At 46.5% G+C, this 19,879-nt stretch overlaps 2 protein-coding genes across 4 annotated transcripts in view; one reads left to right on the top strand and one right to left on the bottom strand.

Annotated features, from left to right (window-relative positions):
• The first annotated feature begins 733 nt into the window (after window positions 1–733).
• The window catches only part of USP50 (ubiquitin specific peptidase 50), a 28,802-nt gene continuing 9,656 nt past the window's right edge, over window positions 734–19,879 (top strand). Inside the window, exons 1-6 of one of the 2 annotated variants that reach the window (XM_039237091.1) lie at window positions 734–949; window positions 2,486–2,680; window positions 2,927–3,122; window positions 4,692–4,898; window positions 6,028–6,170; window positions 17,460–17,592. In XM_039237091.1, the coding sequence (XP_039093022.1) occupies window positions 897–949; window positions 2,486–2,680; window positions 2,927–3,122; window positions 4,692–4,898; window positions 6,028–6,170; window positions 17,460–17,592 (927 nt within the window). In that variant the 5' untranslated portion in view covers window positions 734–896. Of the gene's footprint in view, window positions 950–2,272; window positions 2,681–2,926; window positions 3,123–4,691; window positions 4,899–6,027; window positions 6,171–17,459; window positions 17,593–19,879 lie in introns of both variants that reach the window. The other variant, XM_039237092.1, reaches the window with a different exon arrangement.
• On the bottom strand, window positions 9,422–16,666 carry LOC120235005 (syncytin-1-like). Of its 2 annotated transcripts, none has more exons than XM_039237089.1 (2): window positions 16,561–16,666; window positions 9,422–11,940 (listed from the first exon to the last, which is right to left on the bottom strand). In XM_039237089.1, the coding sequence occupies exon 2, from the start codon at window positions 11,477–11,479 to the stop codon at window positions 9,755–9,757; it is 1,725 nt and encodes a 574-aa protein (XP_039093020.1). In that variant the 5' UTR covers window positions 11,480–11,940; window positions 16,561–16,666; the 3' UTR covers window positions 9,422–9,754. The 2 variants fall into 2 exon arrangements, with proteins under 2 accessions (XP_039093020.1, XP_039093021.1); XM_039237090.1 differs by lacking the exon at window positions 16,561–16,666 and adding an exon at window positions 14,622–15,297.

The raw sequence follows: 19,879 nt of genomic DNA on the forward strand, positions 1-19,879 counted from the left end.
CCTTTCTAACAAGACCATTTCCCTAACCAGGTTGCTTTCATTGCTACATGGTTACACCTACTCTCTGACCTCTTTTCATCTAGATAGAGCATCGTTGGGGTGAGGGGTGGAGGGGCTTCTTTGCTGAAGGCTTTCTTAAGAACAGTTCTCCATGAAGACAATGGGATGAGAGCTCAAGAGACCATGTGAGCGTTGCTACCTCTCAGCTTATAAATCCTTCTATGATGAACACTTATATTTGCCCTGGGTGGCCCTAGTGGTGTGTGTGTGTGTGTGTGTGTGTGTGTGTGTGTGTGTGTGTGTCTATATCCTCTTTGGACTGTAATTGGTGACCACGAAGAGAAAGACTCCAGTCTATCCCAATGCTATCCATTTTAGAAGCAGCAAAATCCAACTGCCTCCCTTCCCATGTATGGGTGCCCAAAGGAGGCAGAGCTGCCATAATGGACTATATGAAGGTAAATCTTCTGTGTATGCGTGTATCATGTAATATATATGTATGTATGTATATATTATAATATATATGTATGTATATATTACATATGTACACAAGAGAAACTGAGTGATGGGGGAAGAGAGGTTACATGTTCATTCTCTGAACATGTCTCTGAAATTTAATTTCTTTAAATTTTTAAGTAGCTGAGTAACAGTATCTCGTGGCAACATGCTAGAATCCTGAGGGGGAATGGAAATGATTATGATATATGGAAAATCTAAATTGGAATGGACTTGAAGCACAAATGAAAATCAGCTTACAGCTACTGAAAAAGGAGGGAAACATACAAATTGCTTATTACAAACAAAAAGAGCCAAAGTAACAGGCTCGGAGAAATGAAGTTAAAAGGATTAGATGTAGCTCCTGAATAGAAGTGAAAGTCCATCGTGGATGCACTAAAATGGCTTCACAGCGGCCCTGCCCTGCAGATGACTTCAGTATCTACTATGTCCTGTAAGCCACTATCTACTATAGCTTTCTTGATAAGTTCAGTTAGGGGGTCAGGGGAGGCCATGTCAAAGGAGTCGGGGATATGTGCCACCTTTGGAAGGGATCCCCCAGGTGTGACCCAGTGGAGGATTCCCCAAAGGAAGAGAAGGTGTTATTTAATATCTAGGCAATAGATGCTTCTAAAGAGGGGCAGTCCAGGGGCTCCGGTGACCCCAGTCAATAAACATGAAAATGAGCATCATGTAAGAGTGAACACTTTTCAAACCGGCAGAATTATAAATAGAGGTAGTGAGGTAACAGTCTCATGGAGACCCAATTTTAGATACTGTACATGGGAAGGAAAATCAGAAAGGACCAAGATGCTGGGCTGCCAGGAGCAACAGCCACATCACAAAAGGAAGCTGTGTGTGGAGAGAGGAGGACTCCCTGGGAGGCTGTTGTCTCCTCCATGTTGGGCTGTCTATGCACATGAATTCTTGAATTCTATACACTTACTGTTAGGAACATGCTACATCAGTCACTTATTCAAAAATATTTTTAGTTTGCCATTTATTAACTATGCAATCCGTGCCATGTGCCTCACATCATGTAATCTAATCCTCCCAACAACCCGACAAGGTAGCATTGTAGATGAGAGACAGACGTAAGTGTCCCAGATCGAGTAACTAGAAAGTGGCAGAGTCAGGACTTAAACTAAGATCTGTTCTTTACAAAGTCTATGTTCTCTCTGTACCTGTGTGTTTACAGGAACATATACAAATATATACGTATATATTATACACACATAGATGTGCTCTTAATATATGTTTATATGCTTAGATAAGCTCTTAATACATGTTTATATGTATATATGCTCTCATTATGTACATATGCCATACATATGTATGTGTACACACACACACACTCATAATAAGTGATATATAAATCCAAATAACTCAGTAGTTAGGTAGATACTCTCTCTACATATCACTGCACATACTTATAGGCAAATGACTAAACCATTTAAATGTGGTATCTCCTCTGTAAAACAGGATTTAAAAATAGTTATACCTACCCTATAGAACTGTTGAAAGGATTAAATGGGAAAATGCATATTAACCACTGACCAGTCTCAATACATGATAGCTATTATTTTTATTAACTCCTATCTATTGCCATTATTGTTACTACTAATAATAGCTAAATTATTTGCCCAGAAAAGAAAAAAAAAAAAAAGAAAGAAAGAAAGAAATACTTTGGTATTCTGCGGGAAAGTTTGCATTTTTAGCCAAGCAAATCTAGGTCTCTGAAAGGCCAATATTTTCTGTCCTCTTGCTCTGGTTTCAGGAAGAATCTTCTACCTCAGCCTATTTGGCCACAGGCACTGTTCAGAGTTCCAGAATAATTAATGCAGTTTTAGACCTTGAGTTTGAACACTTCTGTCCTGGGTAGGGAATGTATCTGACAGAAGACTCATTGAGGACTCTTCTTTGTGACTGTCACTTGCACATATTTTGTACCCTCAAACTGCTCTCCTTTCTCCACACGGCCCCAACACAGTGCAGAGTGCACAGACCGCTATGATAGCTCTCCAGTCAATGAGGTGGATGAGAACCAGCCCCATTTCCAGGGAGTGACAGGCCTGCGGAACTTGGGCAACACGTGTTACATGAACGCCATCCTTCAGTGTCTCTGCAGCATTTCACCGCTAGTGGAATACTTTGTCTCGGGAAAGTACATTACTTCTCTTCAAAAGTAAGACCATTTGCCTTCCTTGCAGCCCAGCCCCCACCACCTCCTCCCCCAAGGTGAGGCGAGGGAGGAAGCCCTCTGAATCCCTACTGAGGGCTAAACAAGTCAGTAGAGGCTACAGAGCCCCAGAGACCAGAAGTTCAACCAAGAACGGAGCTTTACGTTCTGTCTGATGCCACGCATGCTTGAGTTTTTAGGAGCTTTCTTTTCATTAAATCAGCCAGAAACATTCTCCATCCTTCTTCCAAGGGATTGCAGTGAGGTTGCCACTGCGTTTGCCTACGTGATGACAGACATGTGGCTCGGAGACTCAGAATGCATCTCACCAGAAATATTTCGGTCAGCTTTTGGCAAACTCTACCCAGAATTCATGAAAAAAACACAACAAGATGCTCAGGAATTCTTGATTTATGTCCTGAATGAACTTCATGAATCTCTGAAAAAGGTAAATAGCAGTAATGGCCTTGAAATAAGACAGACCTTCAGCTCTATCGGCAGCTTTCATTTTTTATTCTTTCATTTCTTCTGCCAATATTGCCCACTCTGTGCCGAGCACAGGTGCTGGGGATTAGTAGGGAGCCAGTCAATTCGTATTTGAATTGGTCGGTATTCACCAAACTTAGCAAATCATCAGAATCACCTGGGAAAAGCTTTAGGACACAGATTCTAAGACCCTTACTCCAGTGTCATTGAATGAGAACATCTCGGGCTGTTATTTGGAAAAGCTCATTTGGTGTTTCCAGTGATTGGCAGGTGCGGGAAACACTAATTGGTTCCCTTTGCAAATAACATCTGCACCGACTAGTTTTCTGAAGTGAAAATCGTATTTTTATGCAAATATATTCCTCATGAGATATAACATAAGAGCTTTACAACTTAAGGTATATGTTCTTGGTAACTACAAACCCAAGAAAATATTAAGCTCGGTATTAAAGGACAGAACTAAATACTGCAAAGTTTCATCTTCATGCCAAGCATTTCGGACTGGAGTTCTTTACTGGATCAGGACATACTTTTAATAAAACATGAGATCGCCAGTTATGAAGGGTTTTGCCTTTATCTGTGAGACACTGCCTTCAGCCTTGATCTGAGATGCATACTCCACAAAGATAGGTCCTTGTTTTTAGGCAGTGTCCTTGTGCTAATGTTAGATTACTTCATAATGTCAGAGATCACAAACTATGGCCATTAATCCCTCTCATCTGCAATCCCTAGTTCCATTTTTCAGTTTTACTAATAAGATATTCACAGCAGCACTTGTTTGTTTGCTTTTAGCCAGAGGGGAGGGTGGTGGTCAGTAAAATCACTTAGGTCCTCATCTGCAGCCAGTCTGAAAGAAATAGATTCTCCTTCCCAAGACCAAAGTTGAAATTAAGGACATTAAATTACCATCAGGTGGAAGAGCTTGCCAGCAGGGCATGATAAAAAGAGGAAAGCCAAGAGGAGGAGCGTGCATAGCTCCGAAGTAAAGCTGGCCGTGGAGACAATGCGTCTTCCAAAGGTATATTCTACTGAGGCCCTAAAACCACTAAAAAGTCAGGCTGTGCTCCCAGAAATGCTATTCCTGAGTATGAGTTAGATTCAAATCAAGCTGTTAAGTCTAGTTAAATCGGGCTGCCATAATCTGAAGGGGCTCGAGGTCAATTTCTTTATTTTACCTTTACATCAGTTTGCATGACTGAAAGCTAGTTCCAAAGCTTCTTCACTTTCTTCCCAAGAAGAACTGTCCCCCAGACCCTGTCTCACACCTTCGTAGGCTGTCAGCTCATGGGGCACACACATATGCCTTACCAGGGAGTCGTCATTGCTAGGTGTCACTTTAGGAGGAAAATAACAGTTATCAGAAATCACACCTACTAGATACTCTTAAGAAGAGCTCTATTGTTGGAATCCAAAACTAAGTGGTTTCTGGTAGCAATGTGTCATTCTGATAGAAAAAAATGAAGTGATTGTATTAAAAACTTTTAAAAAATAACCAATAGTTGATTCAGGGCTAATTTGTTTCTTGATTCAGTGCCATCGAAGATCATTTGAGAAAGGATCTATCCCAAGGTGCTGTAGGAAGATGATTGCCAATGAGTCCTCCATCATCACCCGGCTGTTTGAAGGGCAGCTCAACTATAGCATCATGTGTTTGAAGTGTGAGAACTGCACCTACAAGAATGAAGTCTTCACCGCCCTCTCCCTCCCCATTCCATCCGAGTATGAGTGCTCTCTTCAGGTAGGGGTGGTTCCTCCTGGATCCCACTTCTCAGGGCTTTTACCTACAATTTTCTGTTATGATGGGGGTTGCTTTGTAACTTAAACCAAATTGGAAGCCCATGATAACAACATTTGATAGGAAAGAGATGTACAGCCAAAAGTTACTGTGAATTCATTGTATTTCCAAATGTACTCCATAAAACAGCCTCATTGTAAAATTGAAGTGACAGGTGGGGCTTATTCAGCCTGCTAAAATGGCTTGGTGCATGTAGGGAATTCATACGTTTTTGCAAAACTTTTATGACCCTTTCTCACCCCCAAGGTCTGCAGATGCAGACTGGTAACTAGATATAGAAGATTCTGACTTTTAGTTTTGAGTTCTTGTGTTTAGATGGAAGCTGTGTGGAATATGTTGGAAAGATAGAATGGAATCTACTGCCTTAGTTTACCTCTTGAATTTTCTTCACCTTAATACCAAACACTAATTAATCTGTAAATGGTCGGGGGTGGGGGGGGGTTGGGGAGGGATGATGGTAGAAGGCAGGGGACAGCTAGAAGGCAAGGAGGAATAAATTCCCTTGCAGAATAATACATATTTACATTTTTTCTACCAAAATTATAGCCGCTTAACCTCAAACACATTCTTTAGGCCTCTTTAGCCTAATGGTTTGCAGGGCCAGGGTGCTGGCTCCATTGAGGATGGCCCCGGTGGGCATGGGATCTAATTCTGAGTGTTCTGTGGTCTTTATTATCCACAACACTGGACATGGTAAATTTTCAGTCTCCATATCACTTTGTGATGAGATGAATCCCATAAAACAGCTGCCCGACTTGCTTAGTGGAAATTGCATAGTAAATATTATTCTGATAGAAATTAGAAAGGTTAAAATGCGGATCCAGAGATGAGAAGTGAGATGGGCACTTGGATCCATTTCAGTAACTAAGTGAGAAAGAAGCATGTCCTTTTTGGGTAGATTTCGCACCTTTCCAGGCAGCAGCTGGAGACACTAGTACCTCACGGATATGTTGACTTTGAGCAGAGCAATGAGGGTTACATTTCCACAACTCTTGCAAAGTCCTGTTTTAAATAGAGAGCCCAGGCTGTGGCCCATCCAGTTTGGTTACCCCATGATTTTTTTCCTCAACAGGACTGTCTCCAGTGTTTTTTTCAACAAGACACACTGACCTGGAATAACCAAATCCACTGTTCCTTCTGCGAAACCAAGCAAGAAACAGCTGTAAGGGCCATTATTTCCAAAGCACCAAAAATAATTATCTTTCACTTAAAAAGGTAGGGATTTTGACATTTTGTGAGATTTTTTTTTTCTGAATGGCTTTATCGAGACAATTCACATACCATGCAATACACCCATTTAAGGTATACAATTCGGTGCTATTCTTTGTATTACATTAATTTTTAAAAATTTGTGATAAAATAAGTGTAACATAAAACCTGCCATTTTAACCTTTTTTATTGACCTCTAACATAACAGCATTACATTAGTTTTAGGTGTATCATATAGTGATTCAGCAATTCTTTTATGTTGGTCTGTGCTCATCACAATAAGTGTATTCCTGATGCCCTTCCCCCATCACACCCATCCCACTAACTTCCCCTCGGGTAACAGTTTGTTCTCTGTATTTGAGTCTGGTTTTTGTCTCTTATTTTTTCTTTGTTGGCTTTGTTAAATTCTACATGGGAAGAAATCATATGGTATTTGTCTTTCTCTGACTTACTTCACTTAACATTATACCCTCTAGAGCCATTCATGTTGTTGCAAACGGCAAGATTTTCTTCCTTTTTATGGTTGAGTAATAATCCTTGTAGATACATACAACTTCTTTATCCATTCATCTGTTGATGGGTAATTGGATTGCTTCCATATCTTAGCTATTACAAGTAATGCTGCAATAAACGTAGGGGTGTGTGTCTTTTTCAAATGAGTGTTTTTGTATTCTTTGGGTAAATACCCAAGAGTGGAATTACTGACCAAATGGTAATTCTATTACTGATTTTTCTGAGGAAACTCCATACTGTTTTCCATAGTGGCTGTGCCAGTTTGCCTTCTGACCAACACTGCATGAAGGTTCCTTCCTATCCACATCTTTGCCAACACTTATTGGCAAAAAAAAATCCCTACCTTTCTTATCTTTTTGATTTCAGTCATTCTGACAGGTGTGAGGTGATATCTCCTTGTGGTTTTGATTTTGCATTTCCCTGATGACAAGTGATAATGAGTATCTTTTCAGGTGTCTGTTGGCCATCTGTATAACTTCTTTGGAGAGATGTCTATTCAGGTCCTCTGCCCATTTAAAAAATTGGATTATTTGTGTTTGTTTGTTTTGTCTTTAAGTAAATTCTACCCCTAGTATGGGGCTTGAGCTCATGACGCTGAGATCAAGAGTCACATGTTCTACTGACTTAGCCAGTCAGGACCCCAAGGTTATTTGTTTTTTGGTGTTAAGTTGTAAGTTCTTTATATTTTTTGGATACTGAGCGCTTATTGGACATATCATTTACAAATATCTTCTCCCATTCAGTAGGCTGGCTTTTTGTTTTGTTTCCAAAGCCAAATATTATGGGACTATTCTTTCCAATGCAGGTCTGTGTCCAGGGTGCCTGCTGTGGGGTCAGCTCCTCTGCCTTCATGCATGTGGTGTCCCTCCCCTGTGTGGTTAGTTTCCTGAAAAGTTTGGTTCCTCACTGGGACTCTGCCTCTATTCCCCTTTTACATGTGGCCTCTTCTCTATGATTAACTGAGGAAAGTCTATAAGGCCAGGCTTTGGGTCATTTTGTGAGTTAGTTGCTCCGATATGGCTGTTATCTAGGTGTGTCCGGGAAACAAAGTGAGCTTTGGATCCTCCCTTTCCGCTATTTTCCTAGCACTCTTGTCATTTTAATGAATGTAGTGATCACGTTACAGTTTTGTAGTTAGAAGGCTAACTTGGGTCTGACAAGGCTAAAATCAGAGTGTCTGTAGGGCTGCATTCCCTTCTGGGAGGTTTCAGAGAAGAATCTGGTGCCTTCTCCCTCCAGCTGATTGAAGTGAGAGTCAAGCTAAACTTTTTTTTTTTTTTTTTAAGCAAGTCCAGCCCAGGTGATGTTCTCTGCTTGTTACCACATTATATCAGGAGGCACATGGTGAAAGTTTGCCCCACTATTGGTGAGATGTTGTTTGATCTGTAGATAAGGTAGTGACTGTAAGATCCTACCATTTAAAGGTATAGTTTCCCTCTGTAATTAGCATACCTCTGGACTCATGGATATCTTTAAACTCCATGTGCTTAATATCATTACTATCGTCATTCTTCTTGGTGTTTAAGTTCAAAATTGGCCATTGGGAGCCCCTTCAAGCCTGTTGCTCTGAGCCCATTTAGGCTTATTAAAGTATAATTGCAAGTATAAAATGTATCCTTCTTAGGTGTACAGTTCTATGAATCTTGACAAATGCACACAGTCACTAACCATGACAGCCAACATAGAGACTACATCTATCACCCCAAAATATTTTCTCATAATCCACCCCTTCTCCCACCCTCAGCCCCTGGAATTGTCTGATCAGATTTCCATCTTTATAGTTTGGCCTTTTTCAGAATGTCCTATGTTATACCATGTGTGGTGTTTTTGTTTTTGAGTTTGGCTTCTTTGGCTTAGCATAATGTTTCTGAGATTAATTCATGGCATGGCATGAGTTAGTGGTTCCTTCCTTTTTATTACTGTGTAGTACTCCCTGTCATGAATGTACCACAATTATTTATCCATTCATTAGTCAATGAACATTTGTGTTGATACCAGTTTGTGGCAGATATGAATGTAGCTGCTGTAAACATTAGCATATAGGTTTTTATATGCATAAATCTTCATTTCTTTTGGTATGGTATGTAAGCATGGGACTGCTGGGTCAGATGGTATCCCCTTAGATTTTACAAACAAGGTTTCTTGCTTTTTGGCACGAGAATATCTCTGGGTCATGCAGGAATTGTCCTGCCCCAGACTTAAATCGGCCATTTTTCCAAAATAAACATAATTTTTGAAAACACTCCAGAGTGATTCTGATAGGAGTTCAGATTTGGGAACTGCTGATCTATATAACAAATAGAGAATGTGACAAGATTTTCAGAAAATTTTATCTTATTAAGGATATATTAAAGCCTCAGAGGGGCGCCTGGGTGGCTCACTTGGTTAAGTGTCCAACATCAGCTCAGGTCATGATCTCACTGCTTGTGAGTTCAAGCCCCACGTGCTGACAGCTCAGAGCCTGGAGCCCACTTCTGATTCTGTGTGTGTGTCTCTCTCTCTGCCCCTCTCCTGCTCACATCCTGTCTCTCTCTAAAACATTAAAAAAAAGAAAACCACCACCCTCAGAGCTGGAGGGGTACCTGGGACACTCCGTCATTTAAGTGTCTGACTTCAGCTCAAGTCATGATCTCATGGTCATGGGTTCAAGCCCCAGGTTGGGCTGTGTGCTGACAACTTGGAGCATGGAGCCGGCTTCGGATTTGTAAGGTTTTTGAGTGAAAAAAGACTCCAAGGCAAAAGGCTCCACAGAAGGAGTTTTACTGTATGCACCCTTGGGCGAGGTTCCGTGACTCAAGAAAGGGAGTCAGGGAAGTTGCGCCCTGGTTGGGTGGTGGTGGGGTTTTATGGACTGTTAGTGGGGGTTCAGATAACAGGGGCAGTCTCTTGACTGCAAAGTCCAGGATTGGAAGGTTTAAATTTCTGTTTCCTGCCAGTGTAGTAACAGTCATCGATGTAGTGGTGGGAAGGTCAGCCATCTTAAGAAGGTCTGCCATTCTGTGGCGTCTCTGCCCCACCTCTCAGCCGGCCCAACATTCCGACCTTTTGTTTTAAATATAGATGGAAGGGGCGTCGATTCAGTTCCGGCTACTTCCTGCTGACGGGTGGGCGTCGTTATAGGGGTAGTCGGAGGTGGGCAGGCGAGAGTAGGGCTGCAGGAGGAGTTGATTTACTGAGACTCGGGACATTTCCTGGAGCCGCTCCCACAGATACCTAATAAGACAGGGGGCAACCGAGATTGATAGCAGGATTAAGCATAGGGGTCCCGCCAGGGGCAGGAGCCAGGTTACCCAGGCATGGGGGTCTAGACCCCATATGTGGGAGTCCTGGCGCCTCGCCTGGATTCGGTCCCTGAGTTCACGAACTTTGGATGTGACTATGCCTGATTGGTTAACGTAGTAGCAACACTCCTCCTTCAGATAGAGGCAGGTTCCCCCTTTTTCAGCCGTCAGGAGGTCTAAAGCCCGTCTGTTTTGTAGGGCTACGGCTGCAAGACTAGTAATCTGGGTCTGTAGAGCAGTGAGGGAATCGGCGATTCGTTCCATGTCCTCATTGAGGGCCTGGGAGAGTTTGTAATAAAAATTTATGGAAGTTCCGAGGCCTGCCACCCCGGTGGCGATGCCAGTGGCTAGGCCTGCCCCAATGAGAAGGGGAACGAAAACCGCTCGTTTGGCTCGGTGTGTTGGGAATAAGAGAGACAGGAGCTGAGTATGTGAATAGATGTTGGTTGAAGGGGATAGGAGAATAAAGATGCAGTTTAGGGAATCACTGGCAGTTAGGCAGCGGTAGATCCCCTCCGGACATGAGAGAAATATTCCAGGAGGGGTACAGTAGGGGAGGGAGGAGCTGGCAGATGAGGCGTTGAAGGTGAGAATGTCCTGGGTTGAGGAGAGGTTATAGATAGGTATTGGTTTTCCCAGGGCCCCCGTGTGGACCGTTTGGTTAGTAGTAGTGATATTGGGGAGGCGCCACGTTGTTGGGATGGGGATTCCGATGATATTGGTAATGGTAGAGAAAGGGAAACAGACCCAACAGTCGCGGTCGCCAGTCAGGTTCTGCCAGAGGTTGTAACTAGAGTTTATTAGAGTATTAGTCAGTTGGTCAGTGGGGAGAAAATTTTGTAGGGTATCGAGGTTGAGTCCCCTGTAAGTAGGGGTGATCTGGGCCTGTCGTTGGGTATGTAGGTTTTGGAGCATTTGTTTGGTCTGATTGTGTTTAGCTTGGTCTTGGACTCCTCCCCCGTCAGAGAGTCCTATTTGGGCTAGGTAAGTCCAGCAGACGGTTCCTGTCTTGGGGTATTGGTTGCAGGGAGATTTTGTTGTCCTCTGGGCATTAAGTTCAGAGGCCCAAAAGGTTTTTCCTGGGGCATGAGTGGAGGTACAAGTGATTGGGGTTTTTCCTTCGTAGCATATTTTGGGCATATAGGTATAGGATTGGAAATACCTTCTTTGTCCACTGCCATGCATACACCGGTTACATTCAGTTGCCCAGACCAGGGGGTGTAGAAGAACCAGGATTAGGAGTACGTACCAGCCGAAGTTGGGTTGGGCCCACCATCTGCGAGGTCCAATCATCTGATTTTGGTGCCCGCTTAAGGTTATTGATGTGTACCCAGGGCTGATGCCCCAGCAATTTTGCTGCAGTTGAGGTGGTGAGGATGACGGTGTGGGATCCAGACCACCGTGGCTGGAGGGAACCTGGTTGTAAGTCCCTAAGGAGGACCTGGTCTCCAGGGAGTAAGGTTTGGGTGGTGGCCTCCCCTTCACCATGGGTGTCTGGGGCTGGTATGACTGCGTCAGCATGGGCTTGTAAAAGGGCCCGGAGGAGGGTCAGGTAGGCCAGGTATGAAAGGAGGGGTGGAGGGGAGGCCGGGAGGTTGTGAGTTAGGAGAAATGGCTGCCCATATAGAAGTTCGAAAGGACTTAATCCCGAGGGCCCGCGGGGAGTCGCCCTGAGTCGATTGAGGGCAAGGGGTAGTAAATTGGGCCACGAGAGGTGAGTTTCTAAAGTTTAGTGAGTTGGGCCCTCAGCAGTCCGTTTGCCTTTTCTACCTTACCCGATGACTGGCGATGGTAAGGGATGTCGAGTTTCCAGGTGATGTTAAGGGTTTCTGCCACCTGGTGAGTGATGCTGGAAACGAAGGAAGGTCTGTTGTCCGACTGCAGAGTTCGGAGCAGTCCAAATCATGGAATGATGTGTTCGATGAGGATAGTGGCCACTACATCTGCTGTCTCCCGGGCCGTGGGAAATGCTTCAATCCAGCCTGTAAATGTGTCTACCATAGTTAGTAGGTACTGAAAGGATTTGTGGCTGGGCACGTGGGTAAAGTCTAGCTGCCAATCCTCTCTGGATTGGTGTCCACGGAGTTGGTGGTTGGGTCCTGGCCTACGTATCCCACCTTGTGTGTTGACAGTTGCACAGGTTTTGCAGGATCTGTGTACTGTCTCTATAACCTTAGAGAGGGGTGATGAAAGAGGGGTTGAAGGAACTGGAAGAGAGCCTTTGGGCCAATGTGGAGGGACTGGTGAATTTCAGCTATTAGTGTGCAGGCCAGATTGCCCAGAAGGGCGATTTTGTCCTGAACATAGATCCATCCTTTGTCTCCTGTTTTTCCTCCCAAGCTCTGGAGGGTTTGTACTTCTTGTTTAGACTATGAGGGGCTGTGAGGGGTATTGAGGAAAAGAATCGGGGCCAGGCAAGTGTTTAAGGCCATTTGTCTGGCCATTGAGTCGGCCTTGTTGTTTCCCAAAGAGACAGGATCTTTGGAGGTCTGATCTCTGTGGCAGTGCACTATTGCTACCTCAGCAGGGAGTCTGAGGGCCTCGAGTAGTTTGGCGATAAGTGGCCTATTGACTATGGGAGTTCCTTTAGTGGTTAGGAATCCCCGTTCCTGCCAAAGGATGGAGTGGGTGTGAGTGATGAGATAGGCGTACTCAGAGTCTGTGTATATTGTAACCCGTTGCCCCTTTGATAAGTGGAGGGCTCGGGTAAGGGCTATTAGTTCGGCCTTTTGAGAAGTGGTTCCAATAGGGAGAGGGGCCGCCTCTATTACTGAGTCTGAAGTGACCACGGCGTAAGCGGCGCGCCTTTGGCCGTCTGGGGTTAGGAGGGAGCTCCCATCTACAAAGAGGATTTGGTCAGGCTTGGATAATGGCTGGTCAGATAGTCCTGGGAGGGAGGGGGTTAGTTCCTCCAGAAGCTGCAGGCAGGAATGGGAGGGCTCAGGGCTGGACGAGGGCACAGGCAGCAGAGTGGCGGGGTTTAGGCGAGGAGAGGTAGAGAGGGAGACCAGGGGATTCTCGATGAACAGCAGATGGTATAGCTGGAGACACGAAGGGGTGAGTTGAGCCAGAGATCAGTCACTGACCAGATCTGCGAGCCCATGGGGAGAGTAGACTGTGAGAGTTTCCTAAGATGAGTTAAGGGCCTCCTTGGTAAAAGTGGCGGCCGCTGCCAGTGCCCTGAGGCAAGGCTGCCAGCCTTGGGCAGCGGTGTCTAGTTGTTTGGATAGGTAGGCTATTGCTCTATGGGCGGGCCCCACCGATTGGGTTAGGAGGCCAGTAGCTGAACCAGAGTGTTCACCAGTAAAGAGGTGAAAGGGTTTAGAGGGGTCCAGCAATGCCAGAACTGGTCCAGTAGTGAGGCAGTTCCGTAGTTTAGAGAACAGATGTCGGACGGAGGTGGGGTCGGTTAAGGGTCCTTGGGGTGTCTCCTTTGCCGCCCGATATAGGGACCGGGCCAGAATGGCAAAATTGGGGATCCAGTGTCTGAAGAAGCCCACTAATCCCAAGAAGGAGAGAATTTCCTCTGCGTTCTGAGGGGGCTGAAGTTCCTGGAGGAGGCGGATGCGGTCCCCGGTGAGGGATTTGGATGTAGGGGTCAAGGAAATTCCTAAATAGGTGACTGAGGGGGTACACAGTTGTGCTTTGGAGGGTGTAACTCGATACCCTTTGGCTCCTAAAAAGTTGAGTAAGGTGGTTGTGTCCTCTTGAGATAGAGAAGGGGATGGGCTACAGAGGAGGAGATCATCTACATATTGGAGGACGGTGCTGGCCTTAAGGATGCACTGCTGTAAGTCGGTAGCCAGGGCCTGGCCAAAGATATGGGGGCTATCCCGGAACCCCTGAGGAAGGACGGTCCATGTCAGTTGTCCTGAGACATTGGTATCGGGGTCCTCCCAGGTGAAGGCAAAGAGGTAGTAGGAGTCGGGATGTAAAGGGATGGTAAAAAAGGCGTCCTTTAAATCCAGCACCGTGAAGTGGGAGGTTCGGGGTGGGACGTGGGATAGTAGGGTATAAGGCTTAGGGACGGCGGGGTGGAGTGGGACTACAGCTTCGTTAATGAGCCGCAGGTCCTGGACTAATCGGTAGGCCCCTGACGGCTTGCGGACAGGCAAGATAGGCGTGTTGTAGGGGGAGCTGATGGGGATGAGGAGACCCTGCTGTTTTAGGCGGTCTATGATAGGCTTAAGGCCCCTCCGATGGGTTAAGGAAATAGGAAAACGTGCCCGGGAGGGGAACTGTGATCTGTCCCTTAACTGTATCTTTACAGGAGAATGGTGAGACACAACGACTGGTTTAGAGGTGTCCCACACTCTTGGGTCCGCTGCAGGGAGGCATTTTGGGGACGGGAGGGATGGGGTGGAGAGTAGGGGTAGGATGAGGCATTCCGAAATGGAGGGAGAGGGCGAAAGCTGGATGGTAGCCTGTAGTTTGTGGAGGATGTCCCTTCCCAGTAGGGGCACGGGACAAGAGGGGATCACTAAGAAGGAGTGTGAGAAGGGAAACCCATCCAGGCTGCAGGTGAGGGGAGGGGCCACCCTAGGTGAGGAGGAGGTCCCATCGAGTCCCATAACGGTGACCGGTGAGGATTGGGTTAGTCCTGAGTAGGAAGGCAAAACTGAATAGGTAGCCCCCGTGTCCAGCAGAAAGGAGATGGACTTACCCGCTACCTGGAGCATGACCCTGGGCTCGGCCTGGGTGAGAGGGGTGTCCGAGTCTGGGCCCCGTCAGCCCTCCTCTAATCCAAGTAGCTGGAGAGCAGGACTTACTGTCTCGGTGTTTCCCCCACGTGGAGGCGCTGAGGATCCCCCGAGGCTTGGGAAGGCGGATTTCCAGTGTCCGTCAGTCGGCACTGGGGACAGGGTCGGGTGGGCTCTTTTGGATTGGGACATTGACGGGACCAGTGTCCCTCAGCTCCGCATTTGAAACAGGCCCCCGGAGGGGTGTGGTTGGTTCCCCTTTTATGTTGGCTCCGGGAGCCGGCCGGCCGCAGGGCTGCCACCAGAGCAGTTTATAGCGGGACCTTTTGCTGGAGTCTGGCCTGTCGTTTCAGCTCAGCTGCCTCCTCCCGGAAGTTAAAAACTTTAAAGGCCATTTTCACTAGGTCGGCGATGGGAGTCTGTGGTCCCTCCTCCGCTTTTTTTAGTTTTTTTCGAATGTCTGGCGCCGACTGGGAGATAAAGTGGGTAGCCAGGACAGTCGCCCCGGCCAGCGAGGCCGGATTGAGGCGAGTATATAGAGCTAGAGCCTTGGTTAATCGGTTGAGAAACAGCCGGGTTTTCGTCAGGGGCCTGCATGATTTCTCTGATTTTATCATAATTGACTGCCTTGTTAGAGGCTGCGCGCATACCGGCAATGAGGCATTGAGCCATGCGGCCGCGTCGCCGGCGGCCATCTTGCCCGTTCTGGTAGTTCCATCCGGGTTCTATGGCTGGGGCCGCCTGAGCGCCAACAGGCAGGGTGGCGTCGGTGAGATGGACCTGGTCAGCGTTCCCTCTCCTCAGTAGTGAGAGTGGTGGTCTGGACGACATGGAGGTCGTGCCAGGTTAGGTCATAGACCTGGGCCAGGTATGGAAACTCTTTGATGAAGTTATCTGGGTTGGCGGAAAAGGAACCCAGGCGCTTCTGTATTTGGGAAAGGTCTTGGAGGGAGAAGGGCGCGTGGACCCGAACAACACCCTCGGCCCCCGCGACCTCTCGCAGCGGGCAGACCAGGTCTGGAGAGGGGTCGTGGGACCGGGTGCAGGCGGAGATAGGAGGGGATGAGTGGGGGACCCCCTGGGGGGCAGGTTCTACCGCGATCTGCGGCTGATGAGCTCCAGGAGCCATGGGGGTAGGTAGGGCCGAGGTTGGAGTCGGGTCAGAGGGTTGTTGAGCGAGAGGTACGGGAGGCTGGGGGATGGGAGCGCGGTACGGCGGAGGCGGGAGCAAAAGAGGGGCCCTCACAGGAGGGCCAGACAAGTTTTTGGGAGGTTCGGAAAGGGGGAAGAGTATAGAGGGTTCTGGATCTTTAAGGGAGTGTAGGTGAGAGGGCCGGAGGGGGGCGGGGGTGCGAGCCAGAAGAACCTGAGACGTAGAGCAGCGGGAGCAGAGTGAAGGACGAGAGCGCAGGGTCCAAAAGGCTTGGACGTAAGGAACCTCAGACCATTTGCCTTGGCGTCTACAGAGATTATCAAGGTCCGTGAGAATTTGGTAGTCAGAAGTGCCTCCAGGAGGCCGTTGTGACTGGTTGTCCAATTGATACTGAGGCCAGGCAACAGTACAGTAATGTATAAGGCGCCGCCTGCGCAGGTCCTGGTCCAACTCTAAGGTTTTGAGATTGGCCAGAAGACAACCCAAGGGCGTTTTTGGATCAATTTGGGACTGGGAAGTTCCCATAGCCGCCCCACCCACCAGTTCAGATCACGGCAGAAAGCGTCCTCTCATCCGTGTGCTGGACTGCAGATCAGAGAAGAGACGGGTAGCTGCCGCAGAAAGGGGCCGTCTCCCGATTCTTTGGAGCTTCGGAGGCTACCTGGTAGCCGGAGGGAGGTTGCCCTGACGCGGCCGCGGTTAGGACAGGGCACCCCGGGCGGAGAGGGCTGGGGGCTAGGGACACTCACCGCAGTCTTGAGAATAGCGCTTGGAGAGGCAGTCCCCGGTCCGGATATGGAGAGGAGAGAGCTTCCTCACCGAAGTGGGAGCTCAGTCTCCTCCCGGGTTTCGGCACCAAATGTAAGGTTTTTGAGTGAAAAAAGACTCCAAGGCAAAAGGCTCCGCAGAAGGAGTTTTACTGTATGCACCCTCGGGCGAGGTTCCGTGACTCAAGAAAGGGAGTCAGGAAAGTTGCGCCCTGGTTGGGTGGTGGTGGGGTTTTATGGACTGTTAGTGGGGCTTCAGATAACAGGGGCAGTCTTTTGACTGGAAAGTCCCAAGATTGGAAGGTTTAAATTTCTGTTTCCCGCCAGTGTAGTAACAGTCACCGATGTAGTGGTGGGAAGGTCAGCCATCTTAAGAAGGTCTGCCATTCTGTGGCGTCTCTGCCCCACCTCTCAGCCGGCCCAACAGGATCCTGGGCCTCTCTCTCTCTCTTTCTGCCACCCCTCCCCCAGCTCGCAGTCTCTCTTTCTAAAAAATAAATAACCATTAAAAAACCCTCAGAGCTGGAAAAAGGAAACTGCCAAGACAACATGTGCTAAATAAAATCAAGATAAGGAAGAGCTGAGTCATTCATTGTGATTTTACTCCCTGATGTTAAACATGGCTTTGTCCCTGTCTCCTCTCACTGATTGATTCTGTAATGTCTCACCCCCCGACCCATACCCCTGGCCCAACCAGTCTCAGTTCTGGTGACACTTAGAAATGTGGAGATTATAAATACACATAGATGAGGAAAAAAATTGTGTACAGGTCTGTGCCCAATTATCTTTCCAAGAAATTATGTTTAATTGGAATTTACCAAGATATGTAGGCTTCACTAATGACTGGTTTACAAACTTACTCTATATTATTCTCTTTCCAGATTTGACATTCTGGGTACAATGAAAAGGAAACTGAGAACAGATATTCATTACCCGCTCACAAACCTGGACCTCACTCCTTATATTTGTCCAGTTTTTCGGAAACACCCTAAATATAACCTCTGTGCGGTAGTGGTGAGTAAAATGCTGAAATTATTTAAAAATAACATACTTTTAAACAAAACTGTAGAATTATCCACTTAAATGCCTACTCTTTTTCATTTTTTTAAACATTTGTTATTGAGAGAGAGAGAGAGAGAGAGAGAGAGAGTGAAAGAGTGAGTGGGGGTGGGAGGGATGGGCAGAGAGAGAGGGAGACGCAGAATCCGAAGTAGGCTCCAGGCTCTGAGCTGTCAGCACAGAGCCTGAGGTGGGACTCAAACTCCCAAATGGTGAGATGATGGCTTAACCGACTGAGCCACCCAGGTACCCCTTGAATGCCTCCTCTTATCTTTCCCTCACTTCTAATATTCTTCTTTCTAAATCAAAGTATAGAGCCTGGACTTAGAACTGTAGAATAACTAAAGAATAAAATGTCCTGTCCACTGCCTGCTTGCTTTCCCTTCACTCATGGGCTATTTCAAATCTGGGGGCATTCTCAGCTTGGGCTGTGGGAGCAGCAGAAGTTAGTTTCAGTAGCTTTGTGTTGGATATTCATGAGCCGCTGTATAGCCAAAGCTCCCAGACAATTGGTACAGGATAGTCACATAGTCACTGCCTGTGCCATCTGGTCCTCGGGGAAACTCTAGGGGTTCCCTTTGGCTCTAAGTCAGCTGTCACTGAGGATTCCCTGCGGGAAGAGAAGCATGGAGTATAATTCAGACCAAATCATCCAGAGCTTCCCACAACGTCAGCCATCCCCACGCACCAAGCCATTGTCTGGGTTTCTCATCTGGATCACGGTGTTAACAGTTTTTAGTATACACTCTGATTTTACCTTGAACCTGGAGCAGGCTCCAGCCTCTGGGTCCAGAGCACATGAAAGAGCTCCCAGCAGAGCCCATTATGCTTCCCCAGGTTCCTTTGATACACAGACGTCTAATTTGCCTATTTAGCTTGTTGCATTAATACATTATAAAATGTCAGTCTCACTTTTTAACCTGTTTAACATCTCAGAACCAAACCTATGAACTTTAAAAAAAAATGATCCTTCTTTTCTTAAAAGTTTTCAATATTTATTTATTTTCTGAGGCGGGGGGGGGAAGGGGCAGAGAGAGAGGGAGACACAGAATCCGAAGTAGGCTCTAGGCTCCGAGCTGTCGGCACAGAGCCCAAAGCGGGGCTTGAACTCACAAACTGCAAGATCATGACCTGACCCAAAGTCAGATGCTTAACTGACTGAGCCACCCAGGCACCCCTCAAGTATACATTATTAATTTTTCTCCACTACTATTAACTTGGTTACAGTGCTTACAAGGTAGACTAATATAATATTAATATTGCAATATAATAATTTTGAATTCTATGAGCAAATATTTATTGCATGGTACAGAACCCCCCTTTCCTTGCTTCCACTGCAAGTGTCCACTATGTTTCTTAATTAAAAAATTTTAATAATGTTATAGTATAGAAAATATTTTTATTATTATTATTATTATTTTTTTTACAAATAGTTTATTGTCAAATTAGTTTCCACATAACACCCAGTGCTCATCCCCACAAGTGCCCTCCTCCGTGCCCATCCCCTCCTCCCCCCCACATCCATCAGTCCTCAGTTTTTGTCAGCATTCAAGAGTCTCTCATGGTTTGCCTCTCTCCCTTTCCCCCACCATTTCCGCCCTTCTTCTCCCCCTTGTTCCTCCGTCAGGTTCCTCCTAATCCTCCTATACGTGCAAACATATGATATTTGTCCTTCTCTGCCTGACTTATTTCGCTCAGCATAACACCCTCAAGGTCCATCCACGTTGCTACACATGGCCAGATTTCATTGTTTCTCATTGCCATGTAGTATTCCATGGTATAGATAAACCACATCTTCTTGATCCATTCATCTGTTGATGGACACTTAGGCTCTTTCCATGTTTTAGCTATTGTGGAGAGTGCTGCTATGAACATTGGGGTACATGTGCTCCTATGCCTCAGCATTTCTGTATCCCTTGGGTAAATTCCTAGCAGTGCTATTGCTGGGTCATAAGGGAGTTCTATTGTTAGTTTCCTGAGGAACCTCCACACTGTTTTCCAGAGGGGCTGTACCAGTTTACATTCCCACCAACAGTGTAGGAGGGTGCCCGTTTCTCCACATCCTCGCCAGCATCTAGAGTTCTCTGATTTGCTCATTTTAGCCACTCTGACTGGCGTGAGGTGGTATCTCAGTGTGGTTTTGATTTGTATTTCCCTGATGAGGAGGGATGCTGAGCATCGTTTCATGTGTCTGTTGGCCATCTGGATGTCCTCTTTGGAGAAGTGTCTGTTCATGTCTTCT

Source organism: Hyaena hyaena, unplaced genomic scaffold, assembly GCF_003009895.1.
Source record: "Hyaena hyaena isolate Hyena2069 unplaced genomic scaffold, ASM300989v1 scaffold_120, whole genome shotgun sequence".
Classification (NCBI taxonomy): domain Eukaryota; kingdom Metazoa; phylum Chordata; class Mammalia; order Carnivora; family Hyaenidae; genus Hyaena; species Hyaena hyaena.